Here is a 23,391-nt window from a genome sequence, read left to right as displayed (position 1 = left end):
TAAAAATACAACTTTTTACAATCTGCAATAGCACTAAATAATACAATACACAAATTCATGTATTGTATGTGACATTGTTGTAGCAACACGTGTGTTTTTCCTATGACCAATTTGTGAAAAACTATTTTGACCACTTTAATAATTATTAACAACAGCCTTGTTAATTGTAGAAAACCAACAAGTTAGGCCTAGCTGTTAACCTAATCAGTGAGCTAGTTAATACTGAAGAAACCAGATTAATTTAATTACTTTAGCAAAGAATAATCAGGAGTGTTTTGTGATTAATTAAAGCATTAAAGATTAGAATTGTAAAAACTACTCAAAACAAGATTTAAGTATTAATAGTATTATGTGATCACCTATTAGTTTTTTAAGAAAAAGCAGATACTTCCTCAGAAACACATGGAAGATCTTTGTTATGAAATTTTACTTCCCGAACTTCCCACGTGGTGTCGCTGTTACCGCAAGTTCGACTGTGTGACGTCACACGTAAACATACGCAGCATCCATGGCCTTACAGGTCCTATGTAGCCTGTCCGCCGAGCAGCGATGTTTCAAATAAAAAAGCGCTTGAGATACAGCTCGCTGGGCATCTTCGCTGCGAGGCTTTTCACCTCCGGTCCTGCCAGGAACCCAGTGGTGTTTTTGGACATCGAGGCCGACGGTGAGCCTCTTGGAACAATATCCATTGAGGTAGCTAGCTAGCTAACGTTAGCCTGTCCACCAAGACCTTGAACTCACCCGCAGTGCAAGTGTTTGACTTACTGCAAACATTCATCCATGAATTTACATATGATTCTGTCTTACAGTTAAATGCTGAAGTCGTGCCAAAGACCGCAGGTATGTTAAAACGTAGCGGCTGAAAGCTCATAAGTATAATTTATTATTATTAAACAGGCCAAGAGTTGGTTAAATACTATACATGGTATTAAAAGAACTCTTGGCTTGTGTTAAATATAAATTTGTCCATCTTACCAGAGAACTTCAGAGTACTGTGCACTGGAGAACATGGCTTTGGATATAAGGGATGTGTGTTTCACAGGATCATACCTGCGTTCATGTGTCAGGTAAGACATACAGGAAAGACAGTGTTCATACATGTAGAAAGTTTGCCTCGTTCTCTGTTGATGTACTGTGCTTTGTACTACAGGGGGGAGATTTCACCAAACATGATGGCACGGGAGGGAAATCTATATATGGGAAAACGTTTAAAGATGAAAACTTCAAACTGAAACACACCGGCCCAGGTAGATCTCTGCTTTAACTCCATTTATGAGTTGTATATTTTTTTTCTGACAGCTTTTCTCTCTCCAGATCTTAAGGCCTAAGTGTTTTAGTTGCAGATTACAGGGCAAATCTGTATCTGTGTTCGGGAGGCCCTTGTTTAATTCTCACACAATTGACTAATCGAATAGCAGATATAAAGACAATATATTGGCTGTTTTGAATCCAATTAAACAATGAATTCATAATTTTAGTCATTTATACAGCAAAAATGAAACCTTTTCTCTGCGTTAAGTATGTCAAATGTGGCCATTTTTAACATTTACTGGCAATGTGAGCTGTTTCAGCCTTTATCTTATAAATGTTTGGACAAGTACACTTCCTGACCTGTTGTTTGCCAGGTTATGATCTGTTTTTCAAGATAGTGGACTCTCCACTAGATGGCAGTGCCTAATTTCATGCAGCACTAAAACCACTGGATATTTGAATTTTGCTATCCCAAGGTGAATGACCTACTTTTTAGTGAATCAACATGCACTAACTAGCATAATTCCTTTATTGGATAAAACTAAACCACATACTAATTAGTCAATGCTTGGTTTAACTTGTTGCATAATCCAAGTTTGCATCAGTTTCCAAAAAGAGAAACTGGCCTTTTCCTAATAATTATTCTGCTTGTGTTTTGGCTCTTCTGCTCCAGTCAAGTTTAAATGTCATCGGTCATGAATCGGTCAAGACCTTGTCCACCGCAACACATTTTAATGACTTTCCTTGCTGCCTTTTTAAACTCTACAGGAACACTTTCAATGGCAAATTCAGGGCCAGACACCAACGGCTCCCAGTTCTTCATCTGTACAACTAAAACGGAATGGTAAATACTCTGCAGGACTTTTAAACTGTTCACCTCAGCTCTGCCTCTCAGCACATTCAACCTGAATCACCTAACGGCTGCTGAAGTTGCTTTTTGTCCGTGTTTTGACAGGCTTGATGGTAAACACGTGGTGTTTGGGCAGGTGAAGGAAGGTATGGATGTAGTCTCCAAGATGGAATCCTTTGGTTTACACGATGGTGGTGTGATCAAGAAAATTGTCATCACTGAGTGTGGGGAGATCAAATAACATGAAACATCATAAGTGGACTTTTGTTGGATGACTCAGTACTAAGCCATTTAGTATATTGTACACTGTATATTTCGATCCATATTCATGATTGTTCAATGGAGGAGCTATCACAGATTATTCTTTTCTTCCCTAAATACTAATGCTGTTGATTGACACAGATGTATAATTTCATGAAATGTTTTTGTTGTGTTTTGCTTAAAACAAATATATAACCTGTCACCTATTATTTAACCCTGATTCAGTTTGAAATCTTCATGTGCGGTCACTCTCCATTTACTGCTAACTAAATGACTGTTTCTCAGATTTACTAGCTTTGGTCTTCGCATGGGACATTTGCTCTCATGTGCCACTGGACCTGATGGTTTAAAGCTTCCTGGAAATGATCCAGCAGCTTTTTTTAGACACGGCCTCTCCAGCAGGACTGACTTCCTGTCCATCAGAGCAGGATGTTACATCAAGTGACATCCACCTACAGTGGAGCTAGAATATCACACGAATGCAGTTGAAAGATTATACAACTCCAGGCTATAGCCATATTGGACACAGTGAATGCAGATGATTTCCTTTGTTGAAGCCATGAAGAAACCTGAAAATGTCTTCAGCTTATATGTGGGCTGCTCTTCCTTCGCTTCCTCCTTATCCGAAATGCAGAGCATATGAAGGAGAGAGACAGAGAAGAAGGTCAGGACATGTCGGAAAGCCAGTGACTGGGTGGTGCTGCTTATCGAGCTAATACTTTATGAAAGTAAATAATGAAGCAACGTGAAAAAGCAGCTCTTACCCCTAAATGAAACCATATGCGCACTGACCTTCCACCGTTTGTTTGAATTCTCAGATTACATTGTTGCTATAGAGACTTTTCAGCTTTCAGTCTGTTTCAGCTAGAGATGTTGTAACAAACTTGATATAATTTGGGTCCCCACCCTCTGGTGTAGTTTTAGTTATTTGGAATACATGTCCAATATTGCGCATGGAAACTTGGCTTGAAAGACAGTGGTGCTGTGGCCAATGTTTAATACACACGCAAAACAATGACATCTTTACAACTGGTACAAGCTGGTTCTCCTGCTGTAAATGTCTACATTTGTCATGCAGCACCCATGTCAGCTGCTGTTCTTTTTTTGTGTTTTGGTTTTCCCGTCCACCGGTAAACTCAAAAATGTTGAAATCAAGTCTTGGGAGTTCAACGTGTCTGTTATTTTTCAGTCTCTCCATCTTCGGCATTACACAACCTCCATGAATGATCCTTTAAAAACATCTTTATCATAAACTATATGCTTGTGTAAGACTTGGAGCTTGCTTTCAAGGACACGTTGATGATAAAAACATACTTTCTCTGCAATGAATATTATATGGACAGGAGCTCTCAGAAAACAAAGTGTTTCTTTTGGCTGAAATCAGGCGCCAGCATGGACACCTCCCAGTTGTTGGTAAAAACAATTTTAGCAAAGGACTCAAACAAATGAAACCACATAATCCAAACAGGCTTAATTCAATATGACTTTTATTCATCAAATTCTTGACAGCTCTAAAGCACTAAAACGTTTTCCCAACTAACAAATAAGGCACATTTTGGAATGCCATTTCATGGACATGAAAAACAGACATGTGGTCTACTTTCGAAACCATGACTGTCCTTGTTTCCCCAACTCGTCTTCCCTACCTCACGCCTGTGTTCTGTCCAATTCAAATATTACATTATTGCAATACTGCATTACAAACATCTCAAGTGATACAGACAATAAAGAATACAAACATTACTTTCCGAATTGACCACATAAGTGTTAACACATTACATTCAGTAAATATGTTCTATTCGTAGAGGCTACACTTGCGGTAAATGAAATACTTCAGGACTAATAACAATCAGAAGTTGCTTAAAATGTTAAAAATATGTACTGTAGCAAACTACTGTAAAGTATTTAAATATCTATACATTGCACAAAATAATGTTCATTCAAAACCAAACACATGCACATGCAAACTCTAAAATAGTTCTTTGTCACACACGCCTTCTGACGATAGTATACGTTCCCTAAACTACCAACACTGTAATATTTTATAATAGTTTCTTGTCATTGCTAGTTTAAGCAAACTATATCTCACAGTTTAATGTGCTTATACAGTGGTGAATATCAATCACTATTAAAGGAAAAAAGATTTCTGCATGTTAACACAATGTATCTTCATAATATTGTCATTATCGTTTACAAAATTAATACATGCAACCGTATGGATGTAAATGGCAGCTTGTAATTAGTTACAAATGGCAACCGAATAACATAGTCGGTTATTCAACATTGAGAACGTAATACAAAACACAAAAATACAATGGCTTATAATTGAAAGGGTATTAATTATGTACCAGCTTTTTTTAATAATATTCTATGTAGACATCAATATTTTCTTCTTAGTGTAACTTTGTTGCATATTCTATACAAAAAAAGTGTTGTAAAAAAAATGTTTCCATAAATATCTCTGCAGGATAACACCCCAGATTATTGTAAAACGTAAAAGAAAAAACTCCCAGCTTTGTTTATATCTCAGCAATAGGCCCTTCTTCACACATAAAAAGCTTCAATATTGCAAAACACTTCAAAAGAGCTACTATGCTTGAAAATCATGGCCATCAAATATATACATAAAACAGTCTTATCTTTGTCAGGGAAATATCTCTTGAGTTTTTGCAGATTGCTTTAAAATTTTCAACATCTAATACGTGTTCCAAAATACACATCTCATTCATAGAAAATAAATTTGAACTGAAAAGGTATTAGAAAAGTCAAGTATATGTAATTCAAGACACTGCATCTGAAAGCAGAGATTTCTTTGTATTGTTTTTTTTTTTTTTTACGCATTGCATCAACTGCTTCCATTGGCTCTTGATTTGCCACCTAAAATGACCTCCTCATAACATGTGTCTGGGCGGAATCAAACTGAATTTTATGAGCTATTTCTCATTTCTGTGTGAAGCACAATAACATTGTTACTTGTTTATGAGGTTAGTCGTAAGGCATCATTGGTATCTATTCCTCTCACTACAGCCACATGACATTAAGGTTCATATGTAAGGGCCCGTTAGGTTATTGTCACTACACAGAGCAAAGGAAAGGAAATGTCAGAAAAACGGATTGTTCCCAACAGTGGTGGGCTAAAAAAAATAAAAGTTGTTCATTCTGTTTAGGTGTGTAACTTGCACCAATATAGATTTTTTTTAAAGGAGCACTCTGTTAATGTTAGTCATGAAGTTCAGTTTACTCATAATGGGGAGTGCTGCTTTGGCTGTGAAACTGTTGCATAATGTCTTCTTTGGCTCAAGATAAGTTTCGTCAAGTCAAAGTAAATGACCCCGGTTATGTCATAATGATGTCATCATGGTGCACGGTGCATTGCATTATGAGAAATTTATGATCCAGCAGTTTTGGAGCATGTCTGATAATATGGACTAAGAATCACTTTTCTGTTGTTAAGCATCAGACTGTTGCTAAGTGTCACTTGCAACCTCACAACTTTATGGAACTTCAATACTAAATCCACGGAGTGCCCCTTTAACTTTACAAAGGGAATTTGACTGAATAAATGTTTCCCCTCTGAATAGTAAGGTACCATACCTTACAGTTTTTGGAAAAGATAATCAGTGGGAACGATCCAGTCACTGCAAACTCTCCCACTAAGGCAAGTGACCATGTATATTTTTTGACAAAGCCAATGGTTCCTTGGATAAACATAACTACAATAGAAATGGGTGGGGGGTGGGGGGAAGCAAAGAGTGAGGTCCAGAGTTTCATTTGCGACTCTATTCTGTTTTGAGGATCGACTAAGAAATAACATCTTTGTTGATATTCCATGACAACAGACCACAGGAGAATTGTTATTGCCAGCTGGAAATGCTGGTTCAGCCTGTGCCTCCAACTCAGCAAACTGTGTTTAATCGAACACCCACCATGCCAATTCGAACCGATAAAAGAACTTTTCTTATCCTTTGTCAACCTGCATTAAACTTACTATTCATCACAGTTACCACATGCACGTATACTGCTCCACCTCTGAGACTATCCCTGCATATCTTTTACTAGTTTCAATTGGCCTGCTAGTATTAATACTTCAGAATGATTTAAATATTTTAAGGCACATACAATATGCTGAAGTATAAAATATAGTCACCGATTTGTAAGGCTAGAAATACAGTACATAAAAAATAGTTCACAAATCCTATAAAAAAAGTTCCTTGAAATGCAGGTTCCTAAAACTACATGAATTTCCTCAGCAGTGCTTTAGGTCAGCACAGTGATGTATGTAAACAGGATGTGTATTTCTCTGCCTTTACAGACACCGGTTAATAATTGTAGACCTCATTAGAAAAGGAATTTAAGTGTAGACTTAAACTCATCCCCACATTCAGTTTACCCCTCAATCTTCAGCATCACCATCACAAATCAGCCTTTCTGTATTCAACTCTTATTGTTTCTCTCGACCAAGCTCAAAACCATGGCGGTTCTTTAAAGCTTCCCTTCTCTTTGGACACTCTTTACACCGCAATCAGGTTGAAAATATAGTTAGAAGGGTGTGAACCCTTAAACATCGCCATTTAGCTTCCCTGTCTCCACCAAGGCCAGTCATCAATTCACATAAAAATGGGATATGAAATATCACATCAAAATCTTTCTGTAACAAACATCTTTTTTGAACCTTGCTAATTTGTGGTTAAAATGTAATCAGGCTTTACATGTGAACAATTTCCCTCAATGCTACAAAAAGTTTGCTAAATACAAAAACTAAAATTGTGTTAATTGTTTACACAGTGTCACTGGCAAGAGACTGTGTGGTGAGCAAGATTATTGTCACTGAAACAAATGCTCTTTTCAACTTCAGAGATCTATTTGACCTGTCAAGCACTATTACTGAGGACTTGTGATGCTACAAAAATACTTAAGTGAGGGTAAATAAAATCCTATGTTAGCAATGCACTTAACCTAGATGAGCGGCTATACTATACAGAACTGAACCTACAGTAGTTTCTAATGACACGTGGAAGCAGTTGCACAATTATGTGTTATACAGACAAAACACAAAACACTTCTACGTCCCAGTTAAAATTATAATTGCACACTAGACAACAAGAAAATAAATAGGCCAAATGTAAGCTAGGGATCTATGGCACATTATCCCTTAGTTAATTCACAGTTAATAAGATGTGCTGTTTACCCTATTAGGAAAGACGTCAGAGGCCTCATATACATTAAATTGTCACGGGAGGTTTGGCTTAAACGTTCATCACATTGCCACATTCATCACTTGGCAGGGAAATGGAAGGCAGAAAGCCATTAAACCCCAAGGTGAGGTAATCAATTGAGACCTATACTGTCAGTGAGATCAATGAAATACAGCCAGATGCCAATTCATCAATACAATGATTAACTGCTGCTGTTTTTAGAACAACAGGCCTGTGTGGTTTCTCATAGGTAAGGGATAAAAAAGGAACTACATTGAGGGAGTTTTTGATTTTTATGAAAAGCCATTTTGATATGTCCCTCATTCCTAGAAAGTAGTCTTTAATACTTTTATTGAAAAACAATCATAATAATTAAAATCTGTGTTCCCCAGATGTTTTGAGAAGGACGGGAGGATTAATTACTGTGGCAGAGAAGGAAGGCACCAAGGATGATTAGTACTACCGTCTGTTTTTAAGGCTTTTCTGAAAGACAGAGGGTAAGGAGTACAGGAAACCATGTTGTCTGCAGGGCAGGGATGAAGGTAACTTGGATGAGGATTTGCCAGGGGCTTCAGTTGGGCTGGAGGATGAGCGTTTGGACCTGGGACACAAGAGTTGCTCTCTGACTCTGAAAAAAGATGATTATTGCACACGGCGGCAGTAGTAGCCCAGGACTTTACATTTCTCGCATAGGTGTTGTGGGTGCTCCTTACTCTGGTCAGAAACATCCAGGCCATCTGGCTTCTCTAAAGGGCGCTGAGGATACAAACAGACGACAAGTGGTGAGATACATTACAAAAGAAAAGAACCTCTGAGTTTTGTAAGCAGTTTATTTGGCACCAGTTTCAACTCAGCTATACACCGAACTACTTCACAGACCATACGTGTATCAAGCACAATTAGCTGCTGGGATAAGGCAATGCACCATCTGTTGTGGAAACTTGCAGCATATTTTAACACAAGTGGTAGGAAAAGGATCCAGTTTGCATTTAATGACCTGTATGAAAATATCAGCAAACTTCTACAGCAATAACTTTCTTGGACTTTCCCGATTCATTATCTGGGACAAAGGGAATCTATCTCAGCCAGCGTTTTTGGAGGTTGTTTAAACAATCTGTTTGGACAATTTTATTTCTCGCCCATTGATCTTTTCTTGTTAGGGCTTATCACAGAACCCTGATTTATACTAACTGGTAACTGAAGGAAACCAGATTACAACAAGGAGATATTTCAGTCATCCACTAATGAGTCTGCCAGGATGTGTTGAGACTTGGTGCTTCAAAGACATTATGTCCTTGAGAAAAGCTGGAAAATCTGATGTACCTTTATGGAGGTCCCCTCAGTGGTTTGAGGGAGCCACATTCAAGCCAGTTTGCTGCAGGAACCCTCCCCGCTCAAGCCAAATCAATTTTATTTCTATAGCACTTTTCATACACACAATTCCAGGTGCTTCATCAGCATAAAAGCAAATTGATCGATGCCCCTGGTTTGAACTTGAAATGAACATTCACAAAATATATTTCCTGTCTTAGAAAGGCAAATACTTTAAACACGTGGATGGGATTGGAAAATAAATGTTCAGTTCATTTTTAGGAGTATTCAGGGAGGGAGACATGCTGAGAGTTCTTTGAAACTCTAGGATGTAGAAGTTAGTGGTCCATTTCAAATGCTGACGGGGGGAAATATGTTAAGTAGGTGACACTGCAAATGCTGGGAATTTGCTTGCCTGCGTGCAGCTTTGCCACAAGACACACAGACAGAGACGAGTAGGGTTTTCTCTCCAGTGACGTCCATGGAACAAAATAGCTTTCAGTGGGAAATGTTTCAGTTCAGGCAACATGATTGCAGTCTTCCACCCATGCTTTTTAAAGTCTTGTTGAGTATCGTTGGTTAAGGTCTCACACTGATGAAGCTACAACCAAATGAAAAAAGATCTGGAATAAAATATGCACTAACCTTCCATTGTCTGGGAATGTTGCAACTGCTTGCCTGACATGTAATGTACATTTGTCAAGCTGTGTCCTTTTCCCCAATCATTTCAGGTATGGGTTAACAGAGTAGCGCATTGTGTGCCATGGTTTTCAGGGAACAAGTGGTGCCTCAAGCAGTAATCCTAATTTTATTTGAGCAAGTGGAATTGGAGGAATGTGGAAAAGCATAAATATTAAAAGATGAAGTGTTGCAGATAAATATAAGGTGAGGAAAACAGAGTGGACTGTTTTTCATGCAATCCATCTCTTTAGTTAACAGTGTGAGGAACATTTTCAATGTTAAGCCAAATAGACAGAGCTCACTAGCATGTTAATTCCCACCAAGTGTTTGCTGTTCAGAAAAACACTCGTTTAATTTGAATTCACTTATATTCATAACTGTGGAAGGGATTTTGCAGCTGTAACTCAATTACCCCAGAGTTAGCGTTTATCTGTGAGCAATCAGTAAAGATATATTTAAGGAATTTGATGACATTTTGTTAAATAATAACAAATTTTAACCAATTCAGAAGTGTAGTTATTTTTGTAGCCAGTTCATTATCAACTGGTCAAAACCAATTATTATTGCTATAGTGTTTCTTTTATTATAATGGCCATCTGGAACATCCTTAAGATAATACACATGCAAAACAAAGGTGGAATTCTGTTAACTTTGGTTGAGCTGTATGAGTAATGTCAGTGTGTTACGCTGCATGTTGCAGTACCTGTTTGTGTGGATAGACGTTGATGTGGCACTTGATACATTCTTGCCCCATGTTTGCCCAGGAGTTGCCACTCATCCACTTCCTCTTACACTTGGGGCACTTGTACTCCCCAAAGCATCTCTTCTTCCCCTGGTAGGGTGTCAGCCCTTCACCTTTGGGTCTGGCCTGTAAAGAACAAAGCGGGGTGGATAAAATGCATGCACATTTGGGGGAAACATTAGTTTGACCTTCTCACTAGAACTTGTGCAGAGTGCAGAAAGGGATCCTAAGGGAACCTTTAACATTCAGCTGGACAATAATGGATGGTGAGCTTTGACAGCAGGGTGTGTCCACCCTCGTCCTGCTAATATAACCAACTTCATACAGCACACTCCTACACATGATTCTGGCACAAAAATGTGGTTGTGTAATTGGCTTTTACTTCCATTCCAGCTGTGTTAAATTACTCATCTGATTCTCATGAGGGAGATGATTACAAACAGTCAGTCAGCCATTATAAAAAGCACTAGCCTGAGGGCAATATTGTTCGGAGGAGTCGCTCCAATGACTTCATGTTGGCAACTTTATTTAGGCCACCATATCCCAGCATTAGGGTAAAAGCCTGTTCCCCCTTAAAGCATCTCACAAGTATACTGCTGCTATGATCAAAAGGGTTAAACCACAAACTGTCCTTTATCATACCGAAAGCCAAATGTACAGTTTGTCATTATCAATTTGAAGCTCCATAATCACAAATAAAGAAAGATCATCTTGTAGAACTTGCATCTACTTGTGACACTCATTATGGGCCTAGGAAGTTTTTATTTTAGCAAGCAAAATCAAATTGTTCCAGTTAAAAAATAAACCCTGTGAATAGATTCATAAGAAATGTAAAAAGGCTTTAGTGCATAAATTGAAATCTAAAATAACAGAAAGAAGTAACTTTAATCCAAAGCATGGAACCGAAGCTTTACGGAAGGTTTGGGAAACTGTGATTAAAGTGAAATCAGATCTGTCGAGTTCATTCCTGATTCTGCAGCAAGCGTGCAGATTGTTTTCATAATCATTTCCACATTGGTTTTTAGGTTTCAGGGTGACTGTAGGGGGTATAGGGTGGTGAGAGGGAGAGGAGGGGAACAAACTCTATGCTTTGTATTCCCTTATTTTGTCCCAGCCCATGTATGAGTAATAAGAACTTTAATCAGCAGCATCTGGTACTGTCCTAACAGATGTCAGCACTTTGCATCAGCACCAGCGAAGTATGGGTGGCTGTGCTTCAGTAGGGCCCTTCAACATTATGACCTCAATCTCACTGTCAGCTTCATATCATCTATTATGACAGTATGCAGGCTGGAAAATCTGACTTCTGCAGGCCTGTAGCACCTTTTTCCATGCACACTGACAGGGCTGTCTTGATTCAGTCAATGGGCAACCTAAAAGACAATGCCATGGCAACATTTTGATTGGATGCTGTCCTACAAATGATCTTGTTGCAGCATGATCCAACTATAAACTGTCTGGCATTCTTACTCATAAAAAGCCAGATACCGAAATACAGCAATGAAATTTCAATTCAATTTCTTCTGCAGTAAGACAAACCACTATTATATCTAATAAAATAACTATTTTGAAGTTTAAAGTTTAAATTATGTTTACAGCACCAGGTGTACGACCCAGGAGGTTTAACCTTAACCCTCCTTATTCATTTGGGAATTCAAACAAAGTCATAGATAATTTCCTGTTACAGCTGCTTGTTTGAATGTAAAAAAAAAAAAAAAAAAAAACAATTCTCTCCCTGATAATGCAGCCAGGACTCAGCAGGACAGAAACAGCACTTGTCCTCCTCATGACCATTCCTCTCTTGCTCCATGCTGTTTCCAAGGTCTGGCCTTGGCCTTTGGCTGCACGTCATGCTCTGTCTGCAGCTGAGTGCTTTTAGATTACCCCTCTCCAATGAATTTGGAGCTGCTCCAATGTGCACACTGCAAATGTATAACTATCCAATCCAGATGAAAGCGTAGATGCAATGTTGATCATTAGGATAGTTGTAGAGGTTGATATTATTTTCCAATAATAGAAAAAAAAGTGTATAGTGAAAGGATTAGTTGATTAATTAACTAGTTGATTATCGGAATATTAAACTTAAACTTTTATTTGATAAAGAATTATTTTAGTTTTTGTTTTCAAGAAAAATTTAAAAAGATAGTTTACTCCCATATCCCTATTTTGAAGACTTTTCTTGGATTGATTGTAAACCTACAATCTGTATAGATCTAGGATTGGTTAGCTGCATAATTAAAATGAGCATTCTTTTTATTTATGTGACAATTTGAGTATAAAAAAATATTGCACTTTTAAAAAGTTTGATAACTTAAGGAGACCTGTCTGAGACCTAATGATGATGTTTTTTTTCTCTCTGTTTTTACTCTTTGAGCAGAGAGCTGGAGACCTAGAGAGCTGCCAATGATAAAGCAAATTCCTTGTATGTGTTAGCATGCGAGGCCAGAAAAGCTGATTCTGAAGATTCAGATAATAAACATAATCATTAGATGGAGCGCTATCTGTAATTAACATGAGTATACATTTGCTACTTTTATATAATTTGAAATTATGCTACTGATACTGTATTCATACAGACAGTAAAACACACATGGAAAAGTACTGAAACAACCTTTCCTCACATTCTATACACGCATTTAATTTGCATTTGCGAAGTAATCCAGAACTTCTTTGGAAACTTAGAGTTTTAGACGCGAGCAAGTCTAATTATATTCACATTGTGGTCAATTGTTTTAAAATATTGCCTCTCACGGAGGTTTTAGGTGAAGAGCAAGTTCAGGCTCTGAAGCAATTAACTTTACAGGCACAGTTGGTATTGTACATTCCAATGGACTCCCAAACACGTGGGAACAAATGTCATACAAACATCTGGGCTGTTGTGCCACTGCTGCCAACAGCAGCAGGCTGAGAAATATGCTGTTAGATTGAAGGAAGAGGCTAATGAGGAGCGCTTTGGGTTTCTAATCATATATACAAGGTTTGTCTTTCCATTTCCGTCCTTACAATTCAAAGCCTCAGCTGTAAACACTACAATGACTGAGTAAATGTTTTAGTTAGGCTTGACTTTTCAGTAAAATAACCACACATTGACGCTTTTAAAGCAACATTTACTAACCATTCATGATACACAGCACAATGACTAATTTGATGAAACTGCGTCACTCCAGAGATGAGCCTGCACGGGCGGATGTGGGGGTTTTTTGTACGCTCTCCAAATAAAGCAATACAAGCTTTAAGCCATGATAAGAGCTAAATGGACACATCTGAGCCATTTGGAGCATTTTAGGTGTTCGTCAAGTGGAAGCAAAGATTTAAAACATCAGGAGATGGCGAGTACTGTTTGTCATATCACTTTGACAGAGTCAGCTGGAGTCGTTGCTCGTTTATGTCCCTGAGGCAACATGCATGTATTCAGATAAGTGTCAATGTGAAGAGCAGTGTCCATTGAGGAGATGGCATAGGTCCACAACTGAAACTACTTGACCACATCCTCGTTCGGTCCAGATGATACCCATGTATGCCCGCTATGGGTCAGTGAACTTTTAAATGAAGCATACACATAAAAAAACCCAAACAAACAACACATATATGTGATGGACACATTCACTGTTGCAATATCTACACAACACACCGCCACACACACACACGGATGCAATGCCTCTCCTCTTGTCTCTTTTAGCATCCAGACACAAATGCACATACAGAGACACACACACTCTCAACAAATTCCACATCCACAGGTTTTCGTACACTCTTGAGACAACTGGAAAGTCTAAGCGCACAGTTTCCTGCACTACTCCCACTCAAGAGTTTAGCCCCGCTACAAGAACACAGATCATTCTTTGGCTTTTATTGGAAGATTAATGAGCTAAAAACCTGCATTAAATAGAATAAACAGAGTTGTGCAAGAGACTGTAAAACAAATAAGGGAGACTGAAATGACACACAAGAACAAGATGAACAGAACGAAGAGAAAGCTCATTAAGACTGAGAAGGAATTAATGTTGGAGTTGGATATGAATCAGCCTCCTGCTTCCCAAGGATTCTGTATCAAAGGGGGTCTCAAAAGCTGCTGCTAGAACCAGACTCAAACATCCAAACAAGCACACACTCACACACACACACACACATAGCACTGGGAGAAAAAGAAAAGTGGACAAACACCACAAGCCACACAGTTGCCTGAGCCAACTGTTGAGAGACCCTCCAATCAGCCCCTCTCAGGAGGGTGGAGAAAGGGAAGGAGAAACTGAGAGAAAGAGAGAGAGGGAGGAGGAAATCCAAATCCAAAGCAGATGGCCTCCATAGGGGCAGAACACGAGAAACACTGAAAGCCATCGTAAAATTGCTGCTCTGTTTTCAATTAGGCCATACATTTCAGAGACTGAGAGAGAGGGAGAGAGGCGGGGGGTAAAACAGCACTAGCTAACTGCTGTAGTTCTGGCTCCAGCTACAGTAGATTTAACTCATTATCATGTGGAAGAATGCAGAGATAATTTGCAGGAGGCGTGGGTCGATTTTAGAGACGTTATAAAAACAGAAAAATATTAGGAATTTGGGGCATGTGCACCATTGCAGGTAGACTAAATCTTAATGTCTCAGATTTGCTATAAAATTGGGGGCCTGGCAGCTCAGTGGTAGAGCATTGACTTGGGATGCAGAAAGCCATGGGTTCGAATCCCATCCCAGGCCCCACCCAGCCACCAAGGGCCACCTTGGTGCTGGTCCTAAGTCCGGATAAAATGGGAGGGCTGTGGCAGGAAGGGCACCCGGTGTAACATATGCCAAATCAACGTGCGGAACACATTGTGCTGTGGCGACCCCCTGAAGGGACAAAAACAGCCGAAAGCTGTTGATCTTGATCTGGTAATACCATAAAATTGATTAAAAGGTATGACACTCACACTCTGAAATTGCAGTGTGAATGAGATTTACCTATTAAACTATCTTGAAATTCTGCTCCGGTTTAAATCATAAACAGATGTCTTTTGCTGACCACTGGAAAAATGTGTTCCAGACCACTGTCTGAGACCCAAAGGTGATCCTGACTGAGAGTTGATCTTACATTCCAGGCTAAGAGTAATGACCAGTGGACAGACCCAGACTCTACACTCCCTTAATCCTATGTCTCCAACAACAGGATAAGTTAGCCTTGGTTTAATATTAGATGTCCATTCCAAGCTAAACCTAAGAAGAATCATTCTATAGGCCGCTACTTGCAACTGTGTGGGTATGAGGTTTCATACTTGTCTCCAGCATATAACAGGCGAGATCTACCTAGAGTTGATTTGGGCTCCACATAATTCCCAGTGTGATTCAATAGACAAATACAAGGAGACAGTGCTGACAGTAAAACCTGTGGTAATATGTAAATGTTACTAGCCATTCAGCGGTTTGACTGCTTCTATGGGAAAACAAGGGATTGGGTTTGTAGAACAATGTTGAGGCTTTGGAAAAGGATTGCTAGTAATTGTATGCAACCGCTTTTCTGCTCCGGACTTGAAGAGCAGGGACTTGGCCTGTGCAGTTCAGAGAGATGAATAAAGCTGAGCCTTTTTAATTTATTTCATGAATTCATCAATGCATTACCTGTAACTGCTTATCCTGTGGAGGGTCGCAGCTATTCCAGCTGTCATATTGCGAGAAGTGATTGCCAGTCTGTCTCAGGGCCAACACAGAGAGACACACACAGACAGAGAACCATTCACACTCACATTCACAACTACAGGCAATTTAGAGTTTCCAATTAATCTAACATGCATGTCTTTGGACTGTGGGAGGAAACCCACGCAAGCATGGGGAAAACATGCTAACTCCACAAAGAAAGGCTACAGTCGGTTGGGGATGTGAACCTGCAACTTTCCTAATTTTTATACCTAAACATTTGAAAAAAGGAATTGTGCTTTGTTGTATTCCACAGAAATAAAAAAAATAAAAAAAAAACAGAATTGAGCAGGAAGGATTGTACTGGTAAAAGAATAGCTTGAGGTTGTTTCTCGGAAATGTTTGTTAGGTCATTTGGAGCAAATAATACTTGCACAACATTTCTTAGTGCACAGTTTGGTTTGGGTTGACCACATCAAGACAGTTTGGATGAGAAACTTGAATAATATGCAAAAAAGTCACACAATTTCACACATTGCATTATCTTATGTGGTAGAAAAATATGTAAGAAAATCAAAACCCACGTTAACCCTGGTCATTCAGGACAAGTTGTCTATTTTGTAGAAACTTTTTCTTACAGGAACTGTCATTTCCAATTGACCATCTGACACTGCTGTTGTCTGGCACAACAGAAACAACAGATTAAAGATATATGGATGCATTTGCGAGCCTGTCAGTAAGAACCGAGGGCCAAGTGAGACCGTGCAGATGGTCATGGCTTCAAGTCTCTCACAAGAATGACACTGTCACCAACTCAGCTGTGTCTCGCTGCACATAGAACAAGCATTTTTTTATTGGCTGTTTCCGCTGCTGGGCTAAACAGCCCCAACTCTGTGCCAGAACCTCAGCCAGGTGCATTATGGGGACTATTTATCAATCCCATCATGCACTACAAGCCCTAAATACACCCACTGTTTTCTGTGCGTCTCTCTTTTCCCTGCCATCTTTCTCACCTCTCTCTCCCTCTTTCTCTCTCTCTCTCTCTGGACGGCTCCTTTGCTGGTGCAGCTGTCTCTTTCTAATGCCTATAAAGAAAAGTGGCTGAGGCTGAAAGTGACGAGAGGAACAGGTGTGCTGTTTGACTGATAAATTTGCACTCACTCAAGCACAATGCACCTCTGTTTATAAAAACAATCTTCCCCCCAAAGGTTCTATGCAGAAGAGGCTGACAATACTGAGGCTGCCACAGTAAAACAAGTTGAGGGAAATTACAGGGTGCAAATTCTCGTTGCAATCATTCTCAGAACAAAGGTTCGGGCTGTAGCCTCTTTAAAGAAACATACATTCGAATTACTGAGTGAAACAAATATGTTAATTAAAATCAGATGCAATTAATCCAATAATTACTCTTAATGACCTGAGATGTCATTGCGCATTCCACGTGTCACCTCAACAAATGAGGACAATGTCTGTGATGCCAGTCGCACAGGCCAGAGAGATAATTCATAATCACTTTTCTGAAACTCTCTCTCAGCCTTTGGAAACAATCACAAAGTTATTACAAGGCAAATCCATGTTTTTCAAGTATCCCAGATAGAGCTGGCTTAATCCGAGCTCACTGGCGCAGGCCCCAAACTGCTGGGCTGCTCCCCAGTGTTCCGTAGCAGTCCGATCACTAGCTAGCATCTGGAAACCATCAGTGTAAACAAAGGAGCAGTGGAGGAGCTCAGGCCTCGCTCTGCCTCTCTGCATCCCCCAGGACGTCACTCGGAGAGCAACACAAGAACACCAAACCCGCCCCAAACCTGGTGTGTATTGCATTTCTGCGTGCATGTGGGTGTGCACGTGTGTGTCTGCTCTTGTGTCTTCATCTCAGGATCTACATTTGTTTTGGCAGCAGTTCAGAAAGAGATAGATTGACAGATAGAGCAGATGGGGTATAGTCCACAATGATAGCTTGGAGTCTTTTGGAGTTTTTGTTTGCTTTGCTCATTAACCGTAGCATTTCTGATAAGACTTCTAATCGCTTTAATGTGGTTTCAGTTAGCATGCTAGCCTTAGCGGTCTCGTGAATGCTAAAAGGAAGAGGGAGGTCTGCATGTGGTTTAAACCTGAGAACTGGTCCTCATCTGTGAAACATCAAGAAAGATCAAAGCATTAATTATGCCTGATCCATCTCTGAGACACGACATGAACATATTTCCCGAACTTTTCATATCAGTGCTTCAGTAACCATATACCTATTAATCATGGGCTTTTTCACTACAGCTGAAACCTCCAATATGTGGTTCATGGAGCTTTTAAACACTAAACCTCACACTTAAGCAAAGACCATGATGGTTGTAAACACACCACAGGGGACAGCAGGGTTTTGAAGTTTGTACTCTGGTTGTGCATTATATCATTATTAATTTTCTTTAGTCAATTATCAGACTTGCCCTACCCATAATTGGATCACTTTGACTTACAATTGCATTCATTTGCTTCAGAGCTCCATATCAGCAACTGCTGAGATAAACATTCTTGTCTTGTACAGTTGTCTCTAAGTATAAACAGAATGATTACACAATCATGTACTACACATTAGAAGTGGTAGAAGTACATAAAACTTAAAGAAAAAAAAAGTTTACAAAAAGTTTTACATCAAAATATACTTACAAAATTAAAAATACTACTATTTGCAAAACAGCACCTTTTAGAATAACATTTATAACATTTTTAAATTCATGTTTCAGAAATTATTTTACTAGCGGGACTTGTTGTACAATTATTTACTTTTGTAATATCACCAAGGGATCAATAATATCCAATTATAGCACATCAGTATTATTAATCTGAACTTGCATTCAATTACTAAAGTGGATGAAAAAGAATATTATCAGTAAATTGTAGTAGTGAAAAGTATACTTAAGCACAGTACTTGAGTAAATTAACTCACCACAGCTGCAAAATACTCAAGGCAAGGAGATAAACCCAAAGTTGCTCCCGGTCAGGTGAGCACCTTGCTCCCCCGTCATCAGCGTATGAGTGTGTGTAAAAAACATTCTGAAGTGGTTTGGGTACCAATAGATCAGAAAAGTGATATATGTGTATATTCATTTATAAATCCATTTTCAAAAACATACTTATATTTGCAATCTCTAATAATACCACATGTTAAATCTATTCCATGCAAACTTAAACATCTGGTAACATAGATTTACTGATTTTGTTTTACTAATAATAGTCAGCTGATTGCATGTGCGTTCACTAGATATGACTTCTCACATCACCGGTCAGTCACTCAGCTTGCACAGGCAAGAACCTGCACTCCATCCATTTGGGTCAGGGTGCTATTCTTAAAAAGGTTTCATATTCTCTTCGTTTTAGCTCTTTATGTGTGCTTGGCATTTTATTACACTATAAAAAGCGGTTTACTCACAATAGCACACCCCAGTTGTTTCCAAGTCTAAAAATGGCTATAAGAAATTGTTGAAAGCCTTTTGCCGCTTTTATCCTCTCTCAGGTGCAATGTACGAGGGAATCAACAGAGATTTGAGTAGACAGAGACAATGAAAAGCCAAAAAAGTCCCGTAGAAGAAATGAGAATCTTGTTATTTTTCTCTTAAAAGGCTCAAAACCTCCTCAGACCTACGACAGTGCAGCAAATAATACCATGCAGTCTTTAAAAAATGAACCAAACCTCATTTCAAATGACTTGAAGCAAATTATATTTAAGTGAGCAGCAACAATCCGAGTTACATGTTTTCCCCATGTGGGTTCATGGGTTTAACCACTGAGGTCACAACTCTTTATAAGTGGGTTTGTTATCTCACCGTTATATAGAGAGGAGGATTTTGAGAGGACAACCACTCAAACTGTTTTAAAGAATAACCACAACTCAATTTCCAGCCCCATGGAGATGCCAAAATAGTATATTTTAGGAAATAGCCTCTGTCTGGTAAAGTGTGTGTGTTTACACTGTATGTGTGTGGTTCTACTGGAGGGGGCCTGGCGGATCAGTGGTACAGCATTGGGTTGGGATGCAGAAGGCCACAGGTTCAAATCCCACCCCACCAGGTGTGGCCTCGCCCAGCCACCATGGGCCGCCCTGGTGCTGGTCCCGAGCCTGGATAAAATGCGAGGGTTTTGGCAGGAGTGGCATCCGGTTTAAAAACTAATGCCAAATCAACGTGTGGAATGCATGTGTGTGGCCGACCCTGAAGCCAAAAGCTGTTGTGTGTTTCTACTGGAAGAAGGAATGACACTGTTTCGATTGTTTTAAACAGAAGTGGCTAGATTTGCCATTTTGTCATATTCTAGTTAAGTTGTAGTCAACATATATATCACTTACATTTAGTCTCTTATTTAACAAAATGAAATATCATACAGGGGAAAAAAGGTAAATCAAGGCAGCTGTAGTTGACACCCCACATATATTTGTCATGTAGCATGATTGGGAAAGGCTGTAGCCCCAAGACACTGTTGCATCATAATTACAGGAACAACAAACCAAGGTCATAACATTGTTATGGTTTCAATAGTTTGTATTTGTCTCTTATAAATAAAAGAAAAGGCCAAAAAAAACAAACATATATGTAAAATGTTAGTGTTGCCAAAGACTGTAGAAATGTCCCAGAAGAGTGTTTTTTAATTATTATTATTTTTGCTACTTGTTGACATCTGTGCCTTTTAGTTGTGACTGAGCTTATACTTGGAGAATCAGAAAACATATTCAATGCAGCTTGGCAAAGATATGATTACAATTTGCTCATTTGTTTATTTAGATAAAAAATAAATCTCTGCTAAGTCATCTTTAATGATGCTGTTGCTTACAAATCAAATTTGGTGATCTGCAATTTCAGGTTGCAGATTTCAGGTTGTTTTGATAAACTTGAATGAGGAGGTCTTGTATTATGAGTGGTTGTAAACACCTGACTTCAATGTTTCTACAACATAACACCCCCATCCTCACCCCCCATATATTGATTAATATAAAACATTACTGGTGGTCTCCTAGACCACCATTATTTTGAACTCTCGACTTTCTCCTCCATTTCAGCCATGTCATCCATGTCAAAGACAGCTGCAGAGTCAGTAACACTCTTTGCCAAAATCATATTCCCAGATTCCTCGATTTCCACAACTCCGCTCCCTTAATCGGCCACGGATCTCAGTCTCATGTTCTTGGATGAGTGACAGACACCCCCAAGAGTCGAGCGTGTGGGTGTTTTCCTTCATACCAGTAACACTCTCATTTCAAAACTGATGTTTTTGACAGAATCCTTTCTCTCTCTTCCTGCTTCATTCATAGAAAACACAAGCATGGGCCAACTGGGGTTTGGACTCTGTCTGGATTGAACCCAGAAGCTTAGTTTCATCAAATTGCCAGTTTGACAAAGAAGTTACAGTACCTCTTATCACAGACATAAGATAAGCTTACCACACTCCTCACCTACCATATTTATTTGGCAAAAAGGGCTAATGCTAAGTGTAGACATTGGTGTCAATATGGCCCCTCCTAAAGCTGGACCCACTAACTTCAATGAGCTATGCAGCTGCACAGCAGCATTGGGTTACCAGGCCAGTGAATGACAAGAGCAGGTTGGGTGGAAGGCTGGGACTTACAGAGGTGGTCACAACATCTCGTTATCTTGCAGAGGAAGTTCATAATACTGCTGTCCGTGTTTGCATGTAATGCCTGTAGTTGTGTGCATGTTGGTGGATGTGTTCTTTAAGTGTGCCTGTCTCTATTTTTCTGTAAGTCCCTCTGCCGGATATACTGTACACGTGTGCTGCTAATCTCAGTGTCACTTGGTGTCAATGCTATATTGGACTTTTGCCCGTATATGGTTTCTCAATGCACTTGCTATAAAGACTCTACCTCTGTTTAACTCTGCAAAAATAAAACATGTTGACAGGTAGTGTCCACAACCATTTCTCAAAGTTGACGATGGTTGACTGTGTGCTATGACACTGTGAAAGAGACAAGCTGTCTGATTAGAGAATGTCTCCAGCATCCCTGATAAGCCTTATCTGTTTACAGAGCAGCCTCTACTCACTCTCAGTTTCTGTCTCTCTTGCTGGTAACCTGACTGAGTGAGTGTTAAAGCAGGGACAGATGCAGGGCCTTCAGAGCCTTTACTGCAACTGGAAGGAAGATCAGGGGTCATCCTGTAAAAACATTCCCATAGTACACCTCCCCCCTAGCCCTCATCCCTGCCAGAAACTTCCGGACGAACTGCAGGGCAGTGCATAAAGATAGAGAGGAGACACACAGAAAATGTTTCGCAATGAAATGCAGGTCTTTTTTTCTTAGTAAGCTAAGGGACAGAAACACTAAAATCTATTTTCACTTGAATGTTATAAAAGGACTGAGTGAGTGTGGGTAGAAAACTAAGACCTACAATTACAGAGAAAACAGTGTGACAGTGAAAAGTAAGCCAATCTGATAATTTTTGACAAACAAACAATGCAAAACTGCTATCAGTTGATGCATATTACTTGCTCATACTCTTATGTGGTGTCTTCCAAATGTTTTTATATATACTATAATACACAGTCCAGGTCATTTCACAGCACATTTTCTCTTCTCCGTCATTTTTTTGCTATCTTAAACAGTCACAAATGTACGCCTGTTTGAAGACGGCTTTCAAAAATGCGTCTTCAACGATGCACTCAGGCTTAAAGGGTTAGTTACACAGTCATCTTATCAAATCATCTTTCCCAACAATCTTACATTTATAAATGAACTTTCAATTACACTTAGGCAAAATAATTTATTTTTCTTTATTTTGTCAGTGTGTTTAAAAAGGTTTTAATTTCTGTCTGTTTCTTTAACTACACTTTTATTAAAATCTATTACTGATATTGCGAATAGTGATTTTATTAATTGAGATCATGATGCACATTACGTTGCCCTCTTTTTGACTTCTCCAAAATAATAAAACTAACGAGGACAACACCAGTGCTACAATAAGCTGTTTGTAGGCTGATTTGCTTCTACCAGTTGCCCCTATGACTTTACATGTTGACTTCAACTGTATTTTAATCTGTAGCCAACACAGTTCTGAATTCTAAGATGGCTGGAGCCTCTGGGTAGGCTGCCAGAAAAGGATATCACAATAATTACATATACTGTAAGAGAGAGAGAGAAAAATAAACTGGTAAAAAATAAATAGCACAGAAGAGGCCCTTATAATCTATATGTTGACATATCGACCAACGTATAGTGGCCTGCCTATATGTGCTTTGTTGCTGTAATTCTTTTTCCCTTTGTAAGATCCAAAATCCTCTCCAAACAAACTTGAGTCTGATGCACCACTGTGATGCAGTGAGGGCCCTGCTGGGAAAACAATACCGGCCTGCCTTCCTGACCTCTCTGTCTAGCAGATCTTACAGACATACAATGGCTGCCTTAATTAGCGGCCTCCATTCCCAGAACTAGGCTTTCCCCAATGGTGCCCATTCAGATGTCTCTACCCAAGGTGCTCATTCAAGCACAGCACAAAGCTGGC

The 23,391-nt window shown here is 39.2% G+C and overlaps 2 protein-coding genes across 3 annotated transcripts in view; one reads left to right on the top strand and one right to left on the bottom strand.

Annotated features, from left to right (window-relative positions):
- The first annotated feature begins 488 nt into the window (after positions 1–488).
- ppifa (peptidylprolyl isomerase Fa) lies at positions 489–3,517 on the top strand. 2 transcript variants are annotated; one of them, XM_067519355.1, is made up of 6 exons: positions 489–693; positions 810–840; positions 979–1,067; positions 1,151–1,247; positions 2,020–2,095; positions 2,207–3,517. In XM_067519355.1, exons 1-6 carry the CDS (start codon positions 550–552, stop codon positions 2,340–2,342), a joined length of 573 nt encoding a protein of 190 aa, XP_067375456.1. In that variant the 5' UTR covers positions 489–549; the 3' UTR covers positions 2,343–3,517. The 2 variants fall into 2 exon arrangements, with proteins under 2 accessions (XP_067375456.1, XP_067375466.1); XM_067519365.1 differs by having other exon boundaries at positions 525–664.
- A 315-nt stretch (positions 3,518–3,832) lies between these two features.
- zcchc24 (zinc finger, CCHC domain containing 24) overlaps positions 3,833–23,391 on the bottom strand; it is a 31,260-nt gene continuing 11,701 nt past the window's right edge. Inside the window, exons 3-4 of the mRNA XM_067519343.1 lie at positions 10,253–10,417; positions 3,833–8,313 (exon numbers count right to left, since the gene is read on the bottom strand). Coding sequence (XP_067375444.1) covers positions 8,200–8,313; positions 10,253–10,417 — 279 coding nt within the window. The 3' untranslated portion in view covers positions 3,833–8,199. The remainder of the gene's footprint in view (positions 8,314–10,252; positions 10,418–23,391) is intronic.

Source organism: Channa argus, chromosome 1 (genome assembly GCF_033026475.1).
Source record: "Channa argus isolate prfri chromosome 1, Channa argus male v1.0, whole genome shotgun sequence".
Taxonomy (NCBI): domain Eukaryota; kingdom Metazoa; phylum Chordata; class Actinopteri; order Anabantiformes; family Channidae; genus Channa; species Channa argus.
The sequence above is the reverse complement of the archived record's forward strand: the minus strand, read 5'-3'. Positions and strand labels throughout refer to the sequence as shown.